General features: G+C 61.2%; 1 protein-coding gene across 2 annotated transcripts; it reads left to right on the forward strand.

The window, feature by feature from the left end:
- The first annotated feature begins 1,221 nt into the window (after nucleotides 1–1,221).
- SOGA1 (suppressor of glucose, autophagy associated 1) lies at nucleotides 1,222–19,548 on the forward strand. 2 transcript variants are annotated; one of them, XM_030502520.1, is made up of 14 exons: nucleotides 1,222–1,443; nucleotides 2,971–3,129; nucleotides 6,024–6,086; nucleotides 8,516–9,736; nucleotides 10,694–10,813; nucleotides 10,944–11,069; nucleotides 12,122–12,352; nucleotides 12,508–12,615; nucleotides 12,869–13,036; nucleotides 14,040–14,291; nucleotides 14,387–14,458; nucleotides 14,819–14,889; nucleotides 15,143–16,592; nucleotides 16,686–19,548. In XM_030502520.1, the coding sequence occupies exons 1-14, from the start codon at nucleotides 1,246–1,248 to the stop codon at nucleotides 16,833–16,835; spliced, it is 4,389 nt and encodes a 1,462-aa protein (XP_030358380.1). In that variant the 5' UTR covers nucleotides 1,222–1,245; the 3' UTR covers nucleotides 16,836–19,548. The 2 variants fall into 2 exon arrangements, with proteins under 2 accessions (XP_030358380.1, XP_030358381.1); XM_030502521.2 differs by having other exon boundaries at nucleotides 1,223–1,443; nucleotides 10,697–10,813.
- The last annotated feature ends 985 nt before the right edge of the window (nucleotides 19,549–20,533 follow it).

Genomic DNA, 20,533 nt, shown 5'->3' on the forward strand with positions numbered 1-20,533 from the left:
AAGCAGATGTTTGTTCCCTTCCCAGGAGCGTGCCAGGTCCAGTGGGTCTTCTCGAGGAGGAGAGCAGCCAGTGTGATGGCTGGAGCTTTGCTTGGAGGATTTGTGTTGAGAGGATGTTCACAGGGATGTGAAAAGAGCTTTCGGCAGTGCAGCCTGTGTGGGTCCTCAGGGACAGGAGGGGACAGTCCTTGAACATCCCCAGTGGCCACGGCCCTGTGCTGTATAGGGAGGTGGCACTGGGGCTGCGGCTGTTGCAAGGTTCCCACAGCTCTGGAGGAGGCTTTGGGTCAGCGTTGGTGCCTGCAGGATGTCAGCCCTGGCCCTGCTGTGACAGTGACACCACAGCTCCATGCCAGAGGCTCTGCTGGGCTGGGAGGGGTTTGCCACCATGACAGCTGATGGGACTGGGAAGGGGTGGAACAGGGGACCCGGCCCAGTGGTTGCTGCTTGGTGGCAACATGAGGGACAACCTCTGGTTCCTGGCGCTGGCAGCATCTCGCTGTGTCCCCGTGTTGCCTCCTCGTCCTCGCCTGCCATCTCCTCCTGCTCCCGCCTGCCTCCCTGACACATCTTTTCCAAAGACATCCCACATTCTCCCCGCCGTGGCTGCCACCTGTGCTGCTCCTGCAGCTCCTCTCCCTCCCCCATCTTCCTCTTTCTTTCACCACCAACAGGCGCCCGTGTTGGCTGCTCCCCTGTTGTGGCTGGGTCACCAGTGGGTGATGGTGCCTGACTGGCTCTGAGCCCTGTTCCTGCAAGGATGGGGCTTGACTGGAGAGAGACTCTTCATCAGGGGCTGTAGCAATAGGACAAGGGGTGATGGGTTCAAACTGAAACAGGGGAAGTTCAGGTTAGATATAAGGAAGAAGTTCTTCACTGTGAGGGTGATGAGGCGCTGGCACAGGGTGCCCAGAGAAGTTATAAATGTTCCATCTCTGGCAGAGTGTTCAAGGCCAGGTTGGACAGAGCCTTGGGTGACATGGTCTAGTGTGAGGAGTCCCTGCCCATGGCAGGGGGTTGGAACTGGGTGAGCTTAATGTCCTTTCCAATCCAAACAATTCTGTGATTCTGTGAATCTATGAGCCGAGGGGTTGAAGGTTTGTGAAGAGCTTGTTGGATGTAGGAGAACAGGGGAGCCATGGTGGGGACATGTCCCATGGGGAGAAGAGGGGAGAGCATCTGCGGGGTCCATCTCCTCTAATGCACATGTCCGCGCAGGATGAGATCGAGGAGCTGCGCGCAGAGATGCTGGAGATGAGGGACGTCTACATGGAGGAGGACGTGTACCAGCTGCAGGAGCTCCGTCAGCAGCTGGACCAGGCCAGCAAGACCTGCCGCATCCTGCAGTACCGGCTGCGCAAGGCGGAGCGGCGCAGCCTGCGCGTGGCACAGACCGGGCAGGTGGATGGGGAGCTCATCCACAGCCTCGAGCAGGACGTCAAGGTGAGGCCCCACGGCCCACAGGGTGGGTTTAGGTGAGGTGTAGGCACGGTGGCTGGTGTGGCGCAACGGGGTGGCAGGGGTTGTGCAGGGAGTGCCATGGCTTGTGCTGCTTATGGGGCTGTCAATGGGGCTCATGGAGTTGATATGGGAAGTGGGGAGCAGTACTTGCAGCTCGCAGATGGGGAGGTGTTTGAGGGGGTCCTGGGGTGGAGAAGGACAGCGTTGCCCAAGGATGGGGATCTTGCAGTGCCATATGTGAGGTTCATCCTGTGCAGGCTGGAGCTGTCTGTCCCATGGTTGAGCTCCCTTATCCTGCACCAGTGGGGACAGGATGGGGCCACCACCATGAGCTGGAGCATCACGGATGTGCAGAGAGGGAGCATGGGGACCAGGACCCTGGGGACATGAGGGCTCTCAGCCATCAGGGAACCCTTGCAGAGCCCCAGGCACGGCGCAGGCCAGGCTAGGGCAGGGACAAGGGGATTTCTGCAGGGTGACATTGCTCTGCCCCAGCAGCCGCTGGCCTTGAGGAGCTCCTGGTGCCGGTGAGTGTTTGCTGAGGGCTCTTGCTGCCAGGAGCGGGGTGTGGTGGCGGCTCGGGGGGGACAGGCAGCAGCTCGAGGCATAGCTTTGGTTCTTGAGCAGAAAACAGCCAGTCCTGGAGCTGAGACACGCCACGAGCATGGGGCTGTGAACCTGCCTTGTGCTGCTGGGGGCCCAATCCCCTCCCCAGGCCACCCAGCAGCCCCCAGCTTGGGGTGCTGCTGCCCAGAACGTCCCCCTCCAGCTTCTCCCTTCATCGGAAGGAAAGCACAGCCCATCCCTTGGGGGAATAGGAGCCTGACCCCATGGCCTGAGCCCCCTCATCTGCCTCCATAGCGCTGGTACCCCAGGCTGGGCAGGGGACCAGGGGCACTGGGCATGATTTTGCCTTCCTGCAGATGCAGGAGCGAATGCTCTGTGCTGTTAAGCTCCCTTTATGCTGGGGGCTGCTCCCTTGCAGGGATCTGGAGAGGGGGGCTCTGAGTCTGTGCCCAGGATGGATGGATGGATGGATGGATGGATGGATGGAGGCACCCTTCACCCGGGGCAGCTGCTGTTTGTTCTGTAACGTGATGCAGCAGCTCTCCTTTCTCCCTGCCAGCACAGCTGCTGCCTGCAGCGAGAGGCTGCTGCCTGCTCTGGTGCTGCCTGCCTGCTTTCCCAGCCTTGTGGCAGCTATTCCAGCCTCACGGTGTGGGAAAACAGTACAAGGCAACGAGCATCCCACAGCATCTTGGTAGGGCTGGGGAAGGTGGGGTGTGACCAGGGGGTGGGGTGTGGGGCAGCCTAACAGTTGGGGAATGGGGACAGCAGTCACAGCAGGCGATCGAGGGGGCACACAGAGGGGCCAGGGTGTCACCCAGCACAGTGTCTGCTCCAGAGGGTCTCAGGAACATATAATATGAGGACTGTAGGTGCCCAGGCGCTGCGGCCCCAGCCCCGTGTGCGTTGCACCAGCCTGTGACAGCCCCATTGTGTCCCCAGGTGGCCAAGGACGTGTCCGTGCGGCTCCACAATGAGCTGGAGGCAGTGGAGAAGAAGAGGATCAGGCTGGAGGAGGAGAACGAGGACCTGCGCCAGCGGCTCATCGAGACCGAGCTGGCCAAGCAGGTGGTGCAGAACGAGATGGACAAGCTCCGAGAGGTGAGGGGACATGGGGGGGACGGGGAGGCGTCCCCAGGGCTCTGCCCATAGCAGGTGTCTGCACTGTGGGATCCCCATCCCTGCTCCCATCGCTGAAACCCAAACCCTGCTGCAGATGCTTGTGAAACCGGAGCAGTGCCTGCCCTGCGTGAGACGTGCTTCAGCCCACCCCGGGGCATGGGGTGGCTCTGTCCTGTCCCGGGGGGCTATGGGATGTCCCCCCTGTGCTAGAGCCACTTATGTGTCCTCAGCCGCTTGCTCAGCCCTGTCACCTGCGCTGTGGCACTGGCCAAAGCTCTGCACCATGTGCGGAGGCCGCCGTGTCCCTGGCACAGTGCCTGGTTCTGGCCGCATCCTGACCGCATGCTGCTGGTTCCAGTGGGGCTGAGCCGCGTTGCTGCAGGGCTGCGATGTCCCAGTGGTGTCCCCGTGGTGTCCCAGCAGTGCTGTGGAGCTGGGTGGGTGCACGGTCCCATCTGTATCCTGGGGAGCCACGTGCCATGCATGTGCCCATAGCACAGGTCCTGGGCACCCTGTGCTGTGCCGGGTTTGGGAACAGCTCCTGGCCAGGAGCGATGTCATCAGGAAAGGCATCCCGGTGACAGCATGTACTTGTGATCCACCACAGCACTGGTAACCCACTTCCCTACTGCCCGGGATGCCTTTGGTCCCTGGGGAGACTCGGGAAGCATCATCGCTGGCTGAGCCATCAGAGAGCGTGAGAGATGTGCTGAGGCAGAGCTCTGGCCCTGCTCCCGCCCAGGATGGATGCAGGGAGAGCTCCCTCTGCCCCCAGCCATGCCCCTGTTTGGCAGGGCAGGGAACCAGCACATGGCTTGGGATCTCTGGGGCTGGCTCTGGCTCATCGTCGAATCCCAGCCTGGTTTGGGTTGAGGGGACCTTAAAGCCCATCCAGCTCCAACCCCTGCCACGGGCAGGGACACCTTCCACTAGAGCAGGTTGCTCCAAGCCCCTGTGTCCAACCTGGCCTTGAACACTGCCAGGGATGGGGCAGCCACAGCTTCTCTGGGCACCCTGTGCCAGCGCCTCAGCACCCTCACAGGGAAGAGCTTCTGCCTAAGAGCTCATCTCAGTCTCTCCTCTGGCAGGTTCAAGCCATTCCCCTTGTCCTGTCCCTACAGGCCCTTGTCCAAAGCCCCTCTCCAGTTTTCTTGTAGCCCCTTTAGGTATTGGAAGAGTGTTATATGGTCTCCCTGAGCTGAATAATGCTGGGGCCAGCCCCTGGCAAGCCACAGGACCCAGCTGTGGTCGCACCCACCCCTCTGCAGACACCTTCTCTCAGTGTCACAGAGCAGCATCACCCCGATGGGGTGTCTCATCCCTCCCCTGCACAGGCTGCACTAACAGGCATGAAATGGGTTTCCCTGCAGGCAGCACAGGCTGAATAACAAGTGGCAGCAGCAGGAGCTGGGCTGGAGGATTCTTGTGCTTGAAAAACAGGCAGAGACAATGGTTGTGTGGTCAGTGCAGGGAGCCCCAAGTGCCAGCTCCTGCCCTGCCCTGGCAAAAGAGCGTGGGACAGGATACGGCCCCTCTGCAGAGCTCCAAGGGATGCTGCTGGCGGGAGGACACCCAGCACAGCTCCGAGCACAGCTCCGGATGGTGTGTCCCCGGGCGAGCAAGGGCTTGGGGTTACTCACGGAGCACTCAGAGTGCTAATTAGACAAATGAGTGAGTTCACAGCCCTCCTCCACCTCCTCCCTGCTGCTGCAGGGCACAGAGCATGGCAGAGCTTGTTAGCAGCCAAGGCAGGGCTGAGCGGAGGCTGGGCAGGGCTGGGCTCACTCCTCAGGGCTCGGTATTCCTCCTTTCCAAGAGGTTTCTCCCATAACTGGATAATTGTTGGGATGGGCAGATTATCCCCAAAAGCGCATGTTGTGTCCCTCTATGGCATGTCCTGGGGGGCAGGAGAAAAGTGGGACCAGTCCAGGTACCTTGTGCCACATTGAGCTTGGTCACAGCGAGACCCAGAGGCACGGCCACCCCATGGGATGCACCCAAGGTGGAGCAGTGCGAGCAGCATCTGCCCCAGGGTGCTGTGCTGGGGCCGGGCAGTGCGTGGTGCGGGTGAGGGATGCGACGTGGCACAGGCAGCCCCCGGGAGAGGCCCTGCGGCAGCTCCAGTGATGGTCGTGGCCTTAATAGGAAAGCTGGAGCCCGGCACCTTGGCACGGGCAGCATTTCTCATTTCAGCTGCATTTCCCAGCTGCTTTCTTTGGCGGCTGGGCCCCTGCGCCAGCTTGGAAACAGGTCCAGGGCGGCCGCACGGATCGGCCGGTGCTCCTGGGGGCTGTGTGGATGTTCTTGAGGGGTTTTCCCCAGCTCCCCTCCCCACATAACTGGCCCTGCTCCGGGCACATGCTTTTTCCCCCCTTTCTAGTCTCCTTTATTGCTCTGTCTGGCCTCCGCATCTCCCAGCTCTCCTGGAGATTGTCCCTTGCGTCCCCAGAGACCCCGAGGGCAGAGTCAGCATCGTCCTGCTGAGGAGCCCTCCCTGTGACAGTGACCAGGACATGTGCCTTGCTTCGGAGGAGGCTGCTCCCACACTGGGGTGTCCCAGAGCTGTCCCTTGGCCTGGGGGTTGGATTCCCTGCTCCATCCAGCTCTGAAGGGACCGTGACTCAGCCTCTCCACGGCTCATTTCCTGCTCATTCCTGCTTGCTCACAGCTCGCTTGCCTGCAGGGGGAATTTCTGGCCAAACCTCATGATATCACGCTTGCCAGCCCAGCTTCCCCCTCAGCAAAGAGCCTCAGCCCACTGGGGCTCTGGTGTTTTCCTGGGGTTCACAGCCCTGATGTCCATCCACGATGAGTCTGTGCCCATGTGGGGTGCAGAGCCATTGCTGCAGATAACAGCTCTCTTCTCTCTGCAGAATTCCCTGAAGAAGCGGGGGTCTCGCTCCATCGGAAAGACCGAGAAGAAACCATCAGTGCAGGTATCAGTGCCAGGGTGTCCCACCAGCACCCCAGGTCATGGTGCCAGTGGAGATTATGCCGGGCCCAGAAGTAAAGCTGGGCATGGCAGCGTTTTGCAAAGCTTCCCTGCCTTTCAGAGCCCCTGCATAAGGGAGGGATTGACTCCTGGGCCATCCTCCTCCATCCTCACCTGCTCCTTTATCTCATTTATCAATGGAGCATCAGTGGCCGCTGGCTTTAACCCTTTCCGTGTGTCAGGTCTGCAGTAAGGAGCTGAAGGACTTTGGCTTTTCCATTGCAGAGCTGCTCCTGCTCTTGGGTTGCAGCTATTGCAGCGTGGGTCCCTCCTGCCCCACGGGGTGTGGGGAGCTGAGGGTCCCCATGGGACAGGCTGCGTTGTCCCTGCCTTGCCAGGGTGCTGGGGGGGATTTGGGCTGCAGCAGGATTTCAGCTGTCACTTGCTGTTGTGCTGAGCTGCTGTGACTCGCTAATGCTGTTACTGGGGGTTGGAGGGGCAGAGCTGCTGCTGCGGGAATAGAAACACAAGTGTTTTAATGCTGGAAAAATCCTCTTTCAAAGGCAAAAGACCTGGAAGGTTTATTCTGGGGAATAGATCTGCACCCCCAAAGCCAGAGTAGGGAGGGAGACACTGTAACGCCACTCCTGCTGCTGAGAGCATCTCATGTCTCATGGTGGGGACCCTGGGCACCCCGAGGGTTCAGCACTGCACAGCTCACCTTGTGCAGCCACAGGATGGGGATCGCCAGCCTCTCAAAGACTTCCCCCTTTGGTCTTTTCTTTATCATTTCCTTTTAACTCCATCCTTGAGACCCCTTTCAGGCCAGATGATGGTCCCAGAGTCCTGCCCCCATGTCCCCAAAGTGGCTTTGCTGCTACACTCAAGCTGAGGGGGTCCCTCTATCATCCCCCTTCCTGAGACTGAAATACAGCCCCTCCTCTGCCTCTATGCCAAAACAAACCCAGCCCCTGGCTGCAGTAAACCCCCCTCTGCTTCCCACATCCCCGTGGAGCCAAGACCCCTCAGCCTGGGGATGCGGGGCTGGATCCCAGCTCTGCAATGGGATGGATGCTCCAGGAAGGAGCCAGTGCTGGAAAGCAAATCCTGAGCTTCCCCAGGTTCAAATGCCCCTCCGTGTGTCCCCCGGGATGCTCCCTCTCCCTGTGGCCCCACGGGCACAGATGCTTGTGACTCATTGGTGGCTTCCTGGGCCCCTTTCCTGCCCGGCTGAGCATGGCCACACTGGTGAGCACTGGTGCCCCCTGGAAATGGAGCTGTGGGGGGACACAGAGTCAGTGCTGAGGTCTGCCCTGGACCCCAGGAGCACTCGAGGTGGCTTTGGGGACATGTGTGTCCCTCCAGCGATGTCAAGGGGCAGCGGGACATGCTGGCTGCTGCTTTTTTTTGCCCCTGGATAAACAGGAACTGAGGTCATGTCTGCCTGCACTGCCCCCCCCCCCGATCTCTGCAGCTCCGGGGGGGGCACAGCTTTAATGCGCCTTAGCGAGGCTGCGCCTGCGTGTGTGCTCATGGAAGAGCAGCAGGGGGGCTCCTGTGGTCATTTGGGGACTAAACCAGCACCTTAAAGTCATGGGACAACCACCCCATCACCCAAGGGCTCAATATGAGCAGCCCGGGAAGTTTGCAGGGTAAATAACTGCTGTGGGGCTTGGTGAGGGTGAGCATGAGCATGGCTGGGGGTCAGGAGCACCCAACGAGGGGAACAGCTTGTTTGTGCCAGCCAAGGAGACAGGAAAGGGGATGAGCTGAGCCAGGGAGAGGGACAATGGGCTCCAGCACCCCCCCCCGAGCTCCAGTGGGTGCTGTGGGGTGAGGGTCGCAGCCCCACAGGTCCCCTCTGCAGGGACCGAGCTCGGAGCACTGGAGTGACCCCGCGGCACAGGAAGCCGTGAGCTGGGTGTCAGGAAATCCTGGTTCTCCATCCAAAAAGGTTTCCAAAGCAGAGGCACAGTCTGCCTGGGCAAGCAGCCCAGAGCTGAGCTGCTGCGCTTAGAAAAGCACACGTGGAGAAGCGCTCCCAGGAAGCAGAGGGGCTGGGGAAGGGACCAGCGAGCTGGTGCAGGGGGTTGCCAGGGATTTTTGTCCCCTGGTGGCAGCAAGGACAAGTGCTGGGTGAGGACTGGGGCTGTGGGAGGTTTCCAACCAAAACTGCTGCTTCTCCACGCCATGATGGAGCGTTTGGGGCTCGGTGGGAGGAGCAGAGCCCTGGCAGGGGGGTGCAGCAGCAGCAGGGGCTGCCTCCGGGGTCTCCCTGAAAGCCTCCAGGATGGATCTCCAAGTTGTTTCCTCTCCATGAACATGGGCTGCAGCTTCCCGGGGTGGGAGGGTGGCATGTCCCCAGGGCTCGCTCAAAGCCACCGTGGCCCCCGGGAGCACTCTTTAATGCCTGCACCCTCTCGGTCCCCCCAGGAGGACAGTGCAGACCTCAAGTGCCAGCTGCATTTTGCCAAGGAGGAGTCAGCCCTGATGTGCAAGAAGCTGACCAAGCTGGCCAAGGAGAACGACGGCATGAAGGAGGAGTTGCTGAAGTACAGGTCCCTGTATGGGGACCTCGACAGCTCCCTCTCGGTGGAGGAGCTGGCCGACTCTCCCCACTCCCGGGAGGCTGAGCTGAAGGTCCACCTCAAGCTGGTGGAGGAGGAAGCCAACATCCTCAGCCGGAGGATAGTGGAGCTGGAGGTGGAGAACCGCGGGCTGCGGGCGGAGATGGACGACATGAAGGGCCAGGGGGACAGGGAGCTGCCGGGGCAGGACGCGCGGTTCCTGGCGGGCCTCGCGGGCTGCGGGGACACGGGGGACACGGTGGCGGAGCTGCGCCGGCACCTGCAGTTCGTGGAGGAGGAGGCCGAGCTGCTGAGACGCTCGCTGCTGGAGCTGGAGGACCAGAACAAGCTGCTCCTGACTGAGCTGAGCAAGTACAAGTCGGAGCACGACCTGGACGTGACGCTGTCGGAGGACAGCTGCTCGGTGGTCAGCGAGCCCTCGCAGGAGGAGCTGGCCACGGCCAAGGTGCAGATCAGCGAGCTGAGCGGCAAGGTGAAGAAGCTGCAGTACGAGAACCGCGTGCTGCTCTCCAACCTGCAGCGCTGCGACCTCGCCTCCTGCCAGACCACCCGGCCCATGCTGGAGACCGACGCCGAGGCCGGCGACTCGGCGCAGTGCATCCCCACCACCGGCTGGAGGGACGGCACGGGCAGCAGCGAAGCCGACGTGCTCGGTGGTGGGAAGGTGCCCGATGGTCCAGCCAAGCTGCTCAAGCCCAAGGATTTGGAGACCTTGCTGGGCATCCGGGACCAAGCGGTGCTTGTCAGCAAAGCGATCAACATCTTGATTTCGGATGCCAACGGCTTCACCTCTGGGCTGAAGGCTTGCTTGGACAACGAGTGTGTTGGGGGGCTGCTGGGTGAGGCGGTGGGCAGCGGTGGTGAGAGCCCCAGCGATGCCAAGCTGATGAACGTGCTCCTCATGCGGCTGGGCGTGCTCCAGCAGGACCTGGGCTGCTTCGTGAGGAAGGTGGATCACCTCACCGGCAGCCTCAAGGAGCACACGGACTCTTTCAGCTTCTCCGGCGCCAGCAGCCACGACGCCACCAAAGAGGGGCTGCAGAAGGAGCATGCCTCCGACTTCCAGGTACGGGTTTCTTCCCGCATCCCCCGCAGCAGCCGCCGCTTTATTTGCCGCCCCGTTTCCTCCTGCTTTAACGGAGCAAACTCCAACCCCCAACGTAACCTCCTGCCTCTCCAGAGCGCAACCCAAACTAACACCTCACTGCATGCCGGGGGCACTGGGGACAAGGTAGGACTCTGCTCCAACAGAGTGTGCCCAGGGCAGGAGGCGGTGGGCATCCCAGCGCATCCCAGCACGGGCTGGTCATGCTCTGCCCATGGCCAGGGGCTCCTGGGTGTGATCCCACCTTAGCAGGGGCTGATGTTTTGGCTGCTCTCTCCCAGCTCAGCCCAGCATCTCCTTTGCTTCTTGGGGATGAGCCTCCTACCAGCAGCCCAAATTGTGGGGACCCCGTTTGCAAGAAGCCTCAGTCCTCGGTGGTACCCAGGCAGGGTAACTTGGAGAGCAAAGGCTCCAGGGCAGATCTGCATCCGATGGGGAGTACCTTTGGAGCAGTGGAGAGCAGCTTTGTCTTGTCTTCACCCCTCTTTCCAGGGGGTCCAGCTCATGGCAGGGACCAGGGATGTCAATGGTGGTTGGGGCTGCGGGCACAAGCCCCTTTCTGGAGCACACTCGCTTGTTCAGAGTCCTATTTTTCTGCATGTGGTCCCACCAGCCCCAGGTCCCAGTCTCCCCCAGTCACTGCATGGCACCATAACTGGTGTTTGCACATTTTTTCCCTCTTTCTCTCTTTTTTCCCCCCCCTTTCCCCCAAACAATCCAGGCCACGTGTCTCCTCATCCTGTGTTTCCTTTTGGTTTCCGCCTTGTCTCCCGCCATGGTGATGAAGCTCCTTCTCCTCCTCATCCTTTTTGTTGTCTTGTAGTTCTTTACTGTTTCGGAGACCCATTGTTTTGTTTTCTGGCTTTGTTTTCTTCCCGCTCTTTTGGTTTGTTCTCATTAACTTGCCCACGCATGCAGCAGCCTGATTTTAGGGACGCCGACCCTTACCGCATGCCCCACGCCAAGGACACGGACCCCACACAGCCCCGGAGCTACAGGACCTGCCGGCCCGAGGAGAACGACTCCTACGCCACCGAGGTACGAGCCACATCCTCCCTCAGCCAGCGGGGATGGGGACAGGGCTGCGGGGATGGGGCTGTCCCTCTGGAGAGCCGGGGACAAGGGGAGGTCAGGCCACTGTCCTCATCCCCTCTCTGGGTCATTGCAGATAAAGGAGCTGCAGCTGGTGCTGTCGGAGGCCAACGAGAGCCTGCGGGGGCTGCAGGAGCAGCTCTCCCAGGAGAGGCAGCTGAGGAAGGACGAGGTGGACAACTTCTCACAGAAGATCTGCCAGGTGAGTAGGCAGCAGCCCCGATACCTGGGAGACAGGTATCCCTGCACCCATGGCCATAGACACCTCCAGCCCCAGGCTCATGACATACCTGGAGACCTGGGTGCCACCCAGGGCTGCACACAGCATAGAACCATACATGGTTTGGGTTGGAAGGGACCTTAAAGCTCATCCAGCTCCAAGCCCCTGCCACGGGCAGGGACACCTTCCACTAGAGCAGGTTGCTCTAAGCCCCTGTGTCCAACCTGGCCTTGAACACTGCCAGGGATGGGGCAGCCACAGCTTCTCTGGGCACCCTGTGCCAGCGCCTCAGCACCCTCACAGGGAAGAACTTCTGCCTAAGAGCTCATCTCAATCTCCCCTCTGGCAGGTTAAAGCCATTCCCCTTGTCCTATCCCTACAGGCCCTTGTCCAAAGCCCCTCTCCAGCTTTCCTGGAGCCCCTTTAGGCACTGGAGCTGCTCTAAGGTCTCCCCTTCAGGAGCCTTCTCTTCTCCAGGCTGCCCCAGCCCAGCTCTCTCAGCCTGGCTCCAGAGCAGAGCTGCTCCAGCCCTCGCAGCAGCTCCGGGGCCTCCTCTGGCCTCGCTCCAGCAGCTCCACGTCCCTCTTGTGCTGTTTCCCCAGAGCTGGATCAGGACTGCCGGGGGGGGTCTCCCCAGAGCGCAGCAGAGGGGCAGGATCCCCTCCCTGACCTGCTGCTCACGCTCCGGGGGTGCAGCCCAGCACATGGCGGGGTTCTGGGCTCAAGTGCACACTGAAGCCAGGTCATGGGGAGCTTCTCCTCACCCAAGACCCCCAAGCCCTTTTCAGGGCTGCTCTCCATCCCATCTTCAACGGGTGCAGGGCCTGTGCACACTCCTTCTTGCACATGGGCATGCAGCTTCCACCCATGGCAATGCCTCGATGTTCCTGCTGTCCCCAGCACGCTGCCAGGGCATTGCAGCTCCCCAGAGGTGTTAGATATGGGACTGGCGCCAGGCTCAGCCCAGATTCTGGGGCAGAGGCCGCACACTGCTGTGCCAGCCCCTGTCTCAGAGCCCACGTGTGTCTCCGCAGCTGAAGGAGGACCACCAGAAAGCACTGCTGCGGCGGGAGTTCGAGCTGCAGAGCCTGAACCTGCAGAGGCGGCTGGAGCAGAAGTTCTGGAGCCAGGAGAAGAACCTGCTGGTGCAGGAGTCGCAGCAGTTCAGGCAGAGCTTCCTCCTGCTCTTCATGAAGCTCAAGTGGTTCCTCAAGCGCTGGCGCCAGGGCAAGATGGTACACAGCGAGGGCGAGGACTTTTTGGAGGTACTGAGGGCTGAGGGGCTCCTACCTTGGCTGCCGTGGAGGGGTGACCACGCTGTTGGGCATCCCTCCCAGCCACGTGTCCCACCCAGGGCTGGTTGATGTCCCTATCCCATGCTGTGGGTCCCCTCATCACCCCAGCCATGATGTCCCCACAGGTGAACAGCATGAAGGAGCTGTACCTGCTGCTGGAGGAGGAGGAGCTTGCCCCACAGCAGCAGGCAGACAACAAGATGTGCACTGGGGACACCTGGACCCCCAACACGGTGAGCGGGGTCCCCATGAAGGGGTAGGATCAGCCCCCGTTGTGGCTGTGGGCATGGGGTGGCTGCTGCTCTCGGGTGCATGACTGGGAGGGGATGCTGCCCGTTGGCATGTCACCCCAGGAGTGGTCCCATGCCCTGGTGGCACCCCCTGTCCCTCACCCCAGGGCTGATATTCAGAGAGGGCAGCTCCCACAGGGTCCCACCTTGTCGGGTGGCCCCAACTCTCTCTGATCCCCCCCCGATCCCTCTGCAGCCCAACGAGTGCATCAAGACGCTGGCGGAGATGAAGGTGACCCTGCAGGAGCTGTGCACAGAGCTGCGGGAGGAGCGGCGCGGTGCCAGCGAGCTCCAGCAGCAGTTCACCAAGGCCAAGGCTGCCTGGGAGATGGAGCGCGCCGAGCTCAAGTGCCACATCGCCCAGGTGGGGGCCCCGGGCACCCCCCTTTGCCCGCTGGGGATGGGGGGCCGGGGGGTGCCTGTGTGCCAAGCGCTGGCGGCTGGGCAGGGCTGGGAAAAGGGTGGCACTGTGGGAATCTCAATTAGCAGCCGCTCCAGCAGGCGAGTTTCTATAGCAACGGGGCTGGCAGGAGAACCTGACTGGAGCAGCAGAGGATGCTCTTTATTCCTCACTGGGTTTGTCTGGGGCGAGTGGCATGGTGCCGGGGCTCAGTGTCCCTCCCCAGGGAGCAGCATCAGAGCCCTCCTGTGTTCCTGTGTCGTGGCGCAGGTCAGGGCTCTGCACCCCCATGGATGCTACAAGAGGGATCTATGGCAGGGGGTTGGAACTGGATGATCTTAAGGTTCTTTCTAACCCAAACCGTTCTGTGATTCTATAGCAGAGGCGAGGGCAGGAGGTGGAGGGAGAGCAGCCTCAGCACTGGGGGAAGCTCCTGCTGCAGAAGCCATCCCATCAGTCCCCCAGCCTTGCCCTCACAGTGATGAGGGTCTTTTCTCCACACACTGCTGGCAGCAACCCACAGCCATACATCAGCTCTGCTCCTCAGCACCTTCCATGCGGGATTTCCCTAGGCAGAGCTCAGTGATGGTCCCCAATTCCCCTCTCCCACCCCTAAAAGAGCAGAGCTGCCACAGTGGCAGCCCCCCAGGCCCTTCCTGGCTGCCAGCAGCAGCAGCAGCATCCTTGGGGTCCGCTCTGCCAGCCCCTCTGCAGGAGCTGGGTGCAGCAGGCAGGGCTGCAGGCAGAGCACAGCCGAGCAGGCAGCACATTCAGTCCATGTCCCGCTGGGTGACCGTCTGCCAGCCCGTCTGGCAGGACATGGCTGCAAGCCAGGGCTGCACAGCCTTGGGGACACCATTATTGGATTGGGCAGCATGGGACCTGCGCTGGGAACCCATGGTCTTGCCCCTGTGCCAGGGATGTCCAGCACCATGGGTCCCCCACAGCAACCACCCTGTCCCTGCAGCTGGAGTCGAAGGCAGGCAAAGGGATCACAGAGCGTGCGCTGCCGGATTGGAAGGTGGCGTTGAAGAGGGAGCGTGAGGAGCACCAGCATCTCCTAGCCGAGTCCTACAGCGCTGTCATGGACCTCACCAAGCAGCTGCAGATCAGCGAGAAGAACTGGAACCAGGAGAAGGTGGAGCTGCTGGCCCGCTTCAAGGAGGAGCAGCAGCAGGCAGAGCAGCAAGCAAAGGACCTGCAGAACAAAATCAACCAGGTATGGTGTGTCCTCATCACGGATGTGTCCTCCAGCCTCTGCTGTTTGCCCAGAGGGGCACCTTGCGCATGTTGAGTGACCAACACATTCTCCAGTTGCAGAAAGGAGCCAACCCATGGGCACTGAAGCACTCTGAAATGGAGAAGCACGGCAGCAACTGGAAAGAGGTGGGCAAGAGAGGTTGGAGGGCTCTTGGAATGCCCGTTGGGCTCAAGTGTATGTTTGGTTAGATGGGAGGACATGTGAACCCCAAATAACACCCCCAGGAGCAGCAAATGAAGAGGAAGCACCAGGTATTGGGGGAATAAGAGGGTGGAGAGCATGGCTGAACCCCAAGGGCTTCCATGGGGTTATAAAGAATTGATTTACAGTAGATGTGGGCACAGCGGGAATGGGATGCCAGGCCTGGGTGCATGGGGGAAGGTGGTAGTGCTGGAGAGGAGCAGGCTGCAGCCCCTTCTCCAGCCCATCTGTGTACTTTGGTCCTGTGCCTGCTGACACCAGGGCTTGCTCCTGTGTCCTCCCAGGCTCTCAATGAAAAAATCACAGACAAAGAGACAATCTCTGAAGCAGAAGCCAAGGGAACCAACCTCAAAAGGTAAGTGAGCTGGGGCCTGCATGGTCCCCGGGGCACGGAGGGGGCTGCATGGGGCTGCCACCAGGCTTGGCAGCTCCAGCAGCCGGGGGGAGATGCAGCCGTGGGCCAGGGTTGTCCTGGAGGCTGAGGGCTCCCCTGAGGAGCTGGAGTGGGTGCTCAGGAGAGCCCCATTATGGGGAAGCAGGATGCCTCCAGCTGCCCCCCAACCCACTGCCCTGTCCCCTTGTGAGCTCTCTCCTCTCTCCTCCCACAGGACCAAGTCTGTTTCCTCCATGTCAGAGTTTGAAAGCTTGCTTGACTGTTCTCCCTACCTCCCTGGAAAGAGCACGCCAGGGTTGGGCGACCATTCCCGGGGCAAAAAGGCATCTGCAGCTGCCCAGCTGCTGCCCAACGGGATCTGGGACAGCGCCAGCCTTCCTCCCTCACACTGTACATATGTGAATATCGAGCAACCTGCCCCCGACAGCCTGGCCAAGGAGAAGCTGGGCATCTCCTCCTGGGACTACTCGCGGGCACACAGCCTCTCCGGGCACGACCCAGCCCAGAAGCAGATGCAGAGGAGCTACACAGCGCCCGACAAGACGGGGATCCGCATCTACTACAGCCCACCGGTGGTGCGGCGGCTGGAGGCGCCTCTGGTGCACAACAAAGAAGGAAAGATCATGATTGAACCCGGTTTCTTGTTCACCATGGCCAAGCCGAAGGAGCCAGAGGAGTCGGCCAGCGCTGAGAGCACCTACAGCCAGTGGCTCTGCAACTTCTCCAAGCAGCAGCGGGAGCTGCTGGACGCTGGCACGGTGGAGAGCGCGGTGCCACCGGTGCCCCACTTCCCCCCATCGCTGCACGACCTGGAGATCTCTGGCAACATGAGCGACGACATGAAGGAGATCACCAACTGCGTGCGGCAGGCCATCCGCTCCAGCTCGCTGGAGAGGAAGGTGAAGAGCACCTCCAGCCAGACGGTGGGGCTGACCCACGTGGGGACACAGACCATCCAGACGGTGAGCGTGGGGCTGCAGACTGACCTGCCGCGCGGCAGCAGCATGCACAGCAAGAGCTGGTCCCCGCGCAGCTCCTCCCTCATGTCCGTGCGCAGCAAGCAGATCTCCTCCTCCCTGGATAAGGTGCACTCCAGGATTGAGCGGCCGTGCTGCTCCCCAAAATACGGCTCTCCAAAGCTCCAGAGGAGGTCTTCCTCCAAGCTGGATGCCTCTAAGGACAGGAGCCTCTGGAACCTGCACCAGAGCAAGCAGAACGGCTCTGCCTGGGCCCGCTCCACCACCACCCGCGACAGCCCCGTCCTCAGCAACATCAATGACGGCTTGTCCAGCTTGTTCAGCGTGGTGGAGCACGCGGGCAGCACCGAGTCCATCTGGAAGCTGGGCTGCCCCGAGAGCAGCCGGGCCAAGCCCGAAGCACCCAAGTACGGCCTCGTGCAGGAGTTCTTCAGGAACGTCTGCGGGCGGGCGCAGAGCCCCACTGCCCCCCCAGAGAAGAAGGAGACCCCAGGGGAGGAGGGCAGCAAAAGAGCTGAGCACCCCGGCCCGGCCACGCACCACCCGGCAGAGAGCATCTCCCGCAGCTTGAACAAGAAAGTGCTCAAGCAGAGCAGCTGCGAGGACCCCAAGCCCTCGTCCCCCGGGCAGGGGGGTAAGGACGCAGCCCTGCGGGACCCCGACCTCATCTCGGCCATAGCCAGCGAGGTAACGAGGCCGGGTGCCCCCCGGGGTGCCCCACCGTGGCGGGGGACAGGGTGCCTGGCCCCTCTAACCCCCCTGTGCCATCTGTCTTTGCAGGACATGGCGTGTGACTGCAGCTCCCAGTCCCTCACCTCCTGCTTTGCGCGGCCATCCCGCTCCGCCGTCCGCCATTCCCCATCCAAGTGCAAACTGCACCCCATGGACCCCCCCAGGGCGGAGGAGAAGCCGGGGGCCTTGAGTGAGTGAGGCCGGGGGGCCGGGGGCTGCAGCGTGCCTGCTATCCATGCTCCTGCCGGGACAGCGCCCGCGCTGACGCCCCGCGGGGCCCCGCTTGGAAGTGGTGTGCGCACATCTGTCTCCTCACCATGGGAACATCTGTCTCCTCAGCATGGGCACATCTGTCTCCTAACTGTCCCCTCGCCCCTGGGGATGCTTAGGAAGCAGATGTGGAGCCGGAGGCAGAGGCTGCCGGTAGCCCTTGGGGTGTGTGGTGACATCCACCTGTGTGAGACCCGCTCCTGTGGAGCCACTGCCAGCACTGGGGGGTCCTCACCGGTGGTGATCCCTCCGGGAATACCAGCTGAGACCCCACCATGCCAAGGGCTCACCGGGGCCTGGAAAGGGGAGAGCAGCCAGGGGGGCTGCTTGTGTAGATAGGGCAGGGCTGGGGGGAAGTGCGGTGGGGACACTGGATGGATGCAATGGATGGGGGCACGATGCCGTGTTGGCCCCTGCAGCTCCTGCCAGTGCTGTCCACCCTGCCAGAGCTCCAGCGCATCCCTGCGGGAGCTCCAGCACATCCCTGCGGGAGCTCCACCGCATCCCTGTGGGAGCTCCAGTGCATCCCTGCGGGATCTCCAGCACATCCCTGCCAGCCCCGATTGCACTGTGGTTGCATCAGCCGCGGGGCCGCACGTGCTTCCCGGGCAGGAAGGAGGCGGGGAAGGTCCCTGCGGTCACCCAGGCTGGGCTGGGCTGGGTGCGGGGCCCTCCCTGGGCACCCTTCTGCTCTGGGGGTCTGCTGAGGTCCTGCACTGCCGGGAAGGGCCCGGGTGCTCCCCCTGGATCCTCTGGATGCAGAGATGGGGTGTCTGGGTGCCCAGTGTGGGGAGAGGCAGCGTGTGCCTCTGTGTGTGCACACTGATGTGTGCATATCTCCTGCCACCTTCACGAGGGGCCACGGCTGTGGTGCCCCCCTGCACTGCACCCACCTCCCTGCCTGGGGCCACTTGTAGTTATTTGCTCCTCCAAGTGCTGAATATCCATATTTCTCTTTCTTTTTTTCCTCTCTTTTTTTATTTCCCCTCCCCTTTTGGCTCTGCCCAACTCCAGACAGCCTGCAATGTAAAACCAGGTGCATTTTACAGACACCAAATCGAGCTGCCTGTGAGATGCACCAATTGCATTAAGAGATTGTGGGTTTGGGAGCTGCAGCGTGGCCCCCGGTCACCACCAGCAAAAGCCTTACCTGGGGAGGGAGGGGGGCAGCAGCCACAGCCCCCCATGGCAGTGCAACACTCACACAGAGCAGCCCCAGAGAGAACAGCAGTTTTGGAGGTGGCTGCCTGACCTATTTGCAAGCTGCTGCCAGGGGCCAGGCAGGGATTCAGGGGGATGGAGCTGCCTGTAGGTGCCTCCAGGGGCTCTGCATTGCCCTGGGGCTCTGTACACAGCTCTAGGGGCTCGCTGCATGGCTCTTGGGGCTCTGTGCATTGCTCTTGAGTCCATGTATGCTGCTCCAGGGGCCCTGTACACAGCTCTAGGGGCTCTGTGCATCGCTCTGGGGCTCTCCATTGCTCCTGGGGCTCTGTACACAGCTCTAGGGGCTCTGTACACAGCTCTGGGGCTCTGTACACAGCTCCAGGGACTCTGTGCATTGCTCTAGGGCCTCTGTGCATTGCTCTAGGGACTCTGCACATTGCTCTAGGGGCTCTGTACACAGCTCTAGGGCTCTTTGTACATGGTTCTAGGGGCTCTGTGCATCGCTCTAGGGCTCTGGACACTGCTCTAGGGCTCAGTGCATTGCTCTGGAGCTCTGTACACAGCTCTAGGTGCTCTGTACACAGCTCCAGGGCCTCTGCACACAGCTGTAAGTGCTCTGTACACAGCTCTAAGTGCTCTGTACACAGCTCCAGCGCCTCTGCACATTACTGTCATCTTGCAGCTTGGCCTCAGAGCCGCTGCTGCAGCCGCTGCCCCTCCTGCCCCAGCCCCACAGCAGCATCACTGCCAGGTCACAGCCTCTGCCAGCATCTCCGGGCCGGCCGCTCACTGCCTGTGTCTCTGGACACGCCAGCATCAGCCAGGGCCAGCAGGCCCAGCACCGATGGCCTTCAGCTCCTTGGGGCACCTGGCCAGCCCCTGGGGGACCCCCGGCTGTGGGACACGTGGGGCAGGCACTGCCCACCCTCACCAGCAGCATTCCTGCCATGGAAGTGGGGTCCCTGCACTGCCACGGGCAACCTGCTGTACATAGATCCTTTGGGGGTGGTTTTTAGCATTTTCATTGGTAACAGGGGGTTTGGTTTGGTTTGTTGGGTTTTTATTTTTAAAGACTCTACTTTTGGAATGTGGTTTCTCATTTTTACAACTGCCTTTGAATGATTTGTAATATTGGTCGCTTCTGTCTGACTCTGTAAATAGTGGTGCTGGTGTCTCCTGCGGGGTCGGGGCTGAGCTCACGCTGGTGATGGGTCTGTAGAAGCAATGGGGAGGGTCTGCTGGAGGTGGGGAGGCGGCTGGTGCTGCCTCAGCCCCTCACAGCCTCTGCCCTGTCCTCCCCACACACCAGTGCGAAGCCCAAGCTGCTTTGGGCAAAGCCCCGCTTGCCCCTGCCCTGTCCTCCTGCTTCCTCTCGCCAAGGTCGCATGAAGGGCACCTCCTGCCCCGATGACAGGCCCCTGTCCCCCCGTCCCATGCCTGCTTGTCGTGTGATGAATAAAGGCCCTGCAACCCCTCAGCCCTGCCCTTGGTGCTGCCTTCCCGTGCTGCGGGGCCTGGGTGCCTGTCCTGCCTGGGGCACTGGTGCTGCTGCGGGGGGGGGGGGGCTGTGGCACCCATGGGTGGGGAGTTGGAGGATCATAGAATAGTTTGGGTTGGGAGGGACCTTCAAAGCTCATCTAGTCCAAGCCCCTGCAATGAGCAGGGACATCTTCAACTAGATCAGGTTGCCCAGAACCACATCCACCCTGGCCTGGGATGTCTCCAGGGATGGGGCATCCACCACCTCTTCGAACAACCTGTGCCAGTGTTTTACCACCCTCATCATAAAGAATCTCTTCCTCACATCCAGCCTGAATCTCCCTCTTTTAGTTTAAAACCATCACCCCTCGTCCTGTCACAGAGGTTCAGGATGTAGACCCTGCCAGCTGCCCAGCCACACACTGTGTCCCATCCTCTCCTCAGCCACCCGTCTCCCCAACACCATCCCCATGTGCTGACTCCAGCTGGGCTCCTTGTCATTGCCTATGGGCCCTCCGTGGCCTCGCCACCAGGGCTGTCACCACACCACTTGGCTCTGCATTGTTCTTGTGATGCTGGTGTTGCTCATGCCTCCCCTGTCATGTCCGATCCTGCCCAGCAGCTCACCCCAGCCTGCACAGGGACCCCACATCCCCTTGCCCACCTTCTTCATCCCCCTCCACCTCCCATTGTCTCCCACCCTTCCTTATGCCCCAATACTGCCCGCTATTTTCCTGTTCTTCCTCATCCTCCACTTCCATCTGCCCAGTCCTCATCCTCCTCCAACCTCTCTTTTCTTCTTCATTGTCCTTCACTTCCCACCGTATCCCACACCTTCTCTCTCATCCTCCATCTCCTACCTCTTCTTCCTCCACCTCAGTCTCTCTCTCCTTCCTGTGAACCTCCACCTCCCATCGTTACCCCTCCTTTTTCATGCTCTTTCACCTCTTGCCCTGTCCCTCCTCATACTCGACCTCTGGCTA

Source organism: Strigops habroptila, chromosome 13, assembly GCF_004027225.2.
Source record: "Strigops habroptila isolate Jane chromosome 13, bStrHab1.2.pri, whole genome shotgun sequence".
In the NCBI taxonomy this organism is placed as follows: Eukaryota; Metazoa; Chordata; class Aves; order Psittaciformes; family Psittacidae; genus Strigops; species Strigops habroptila.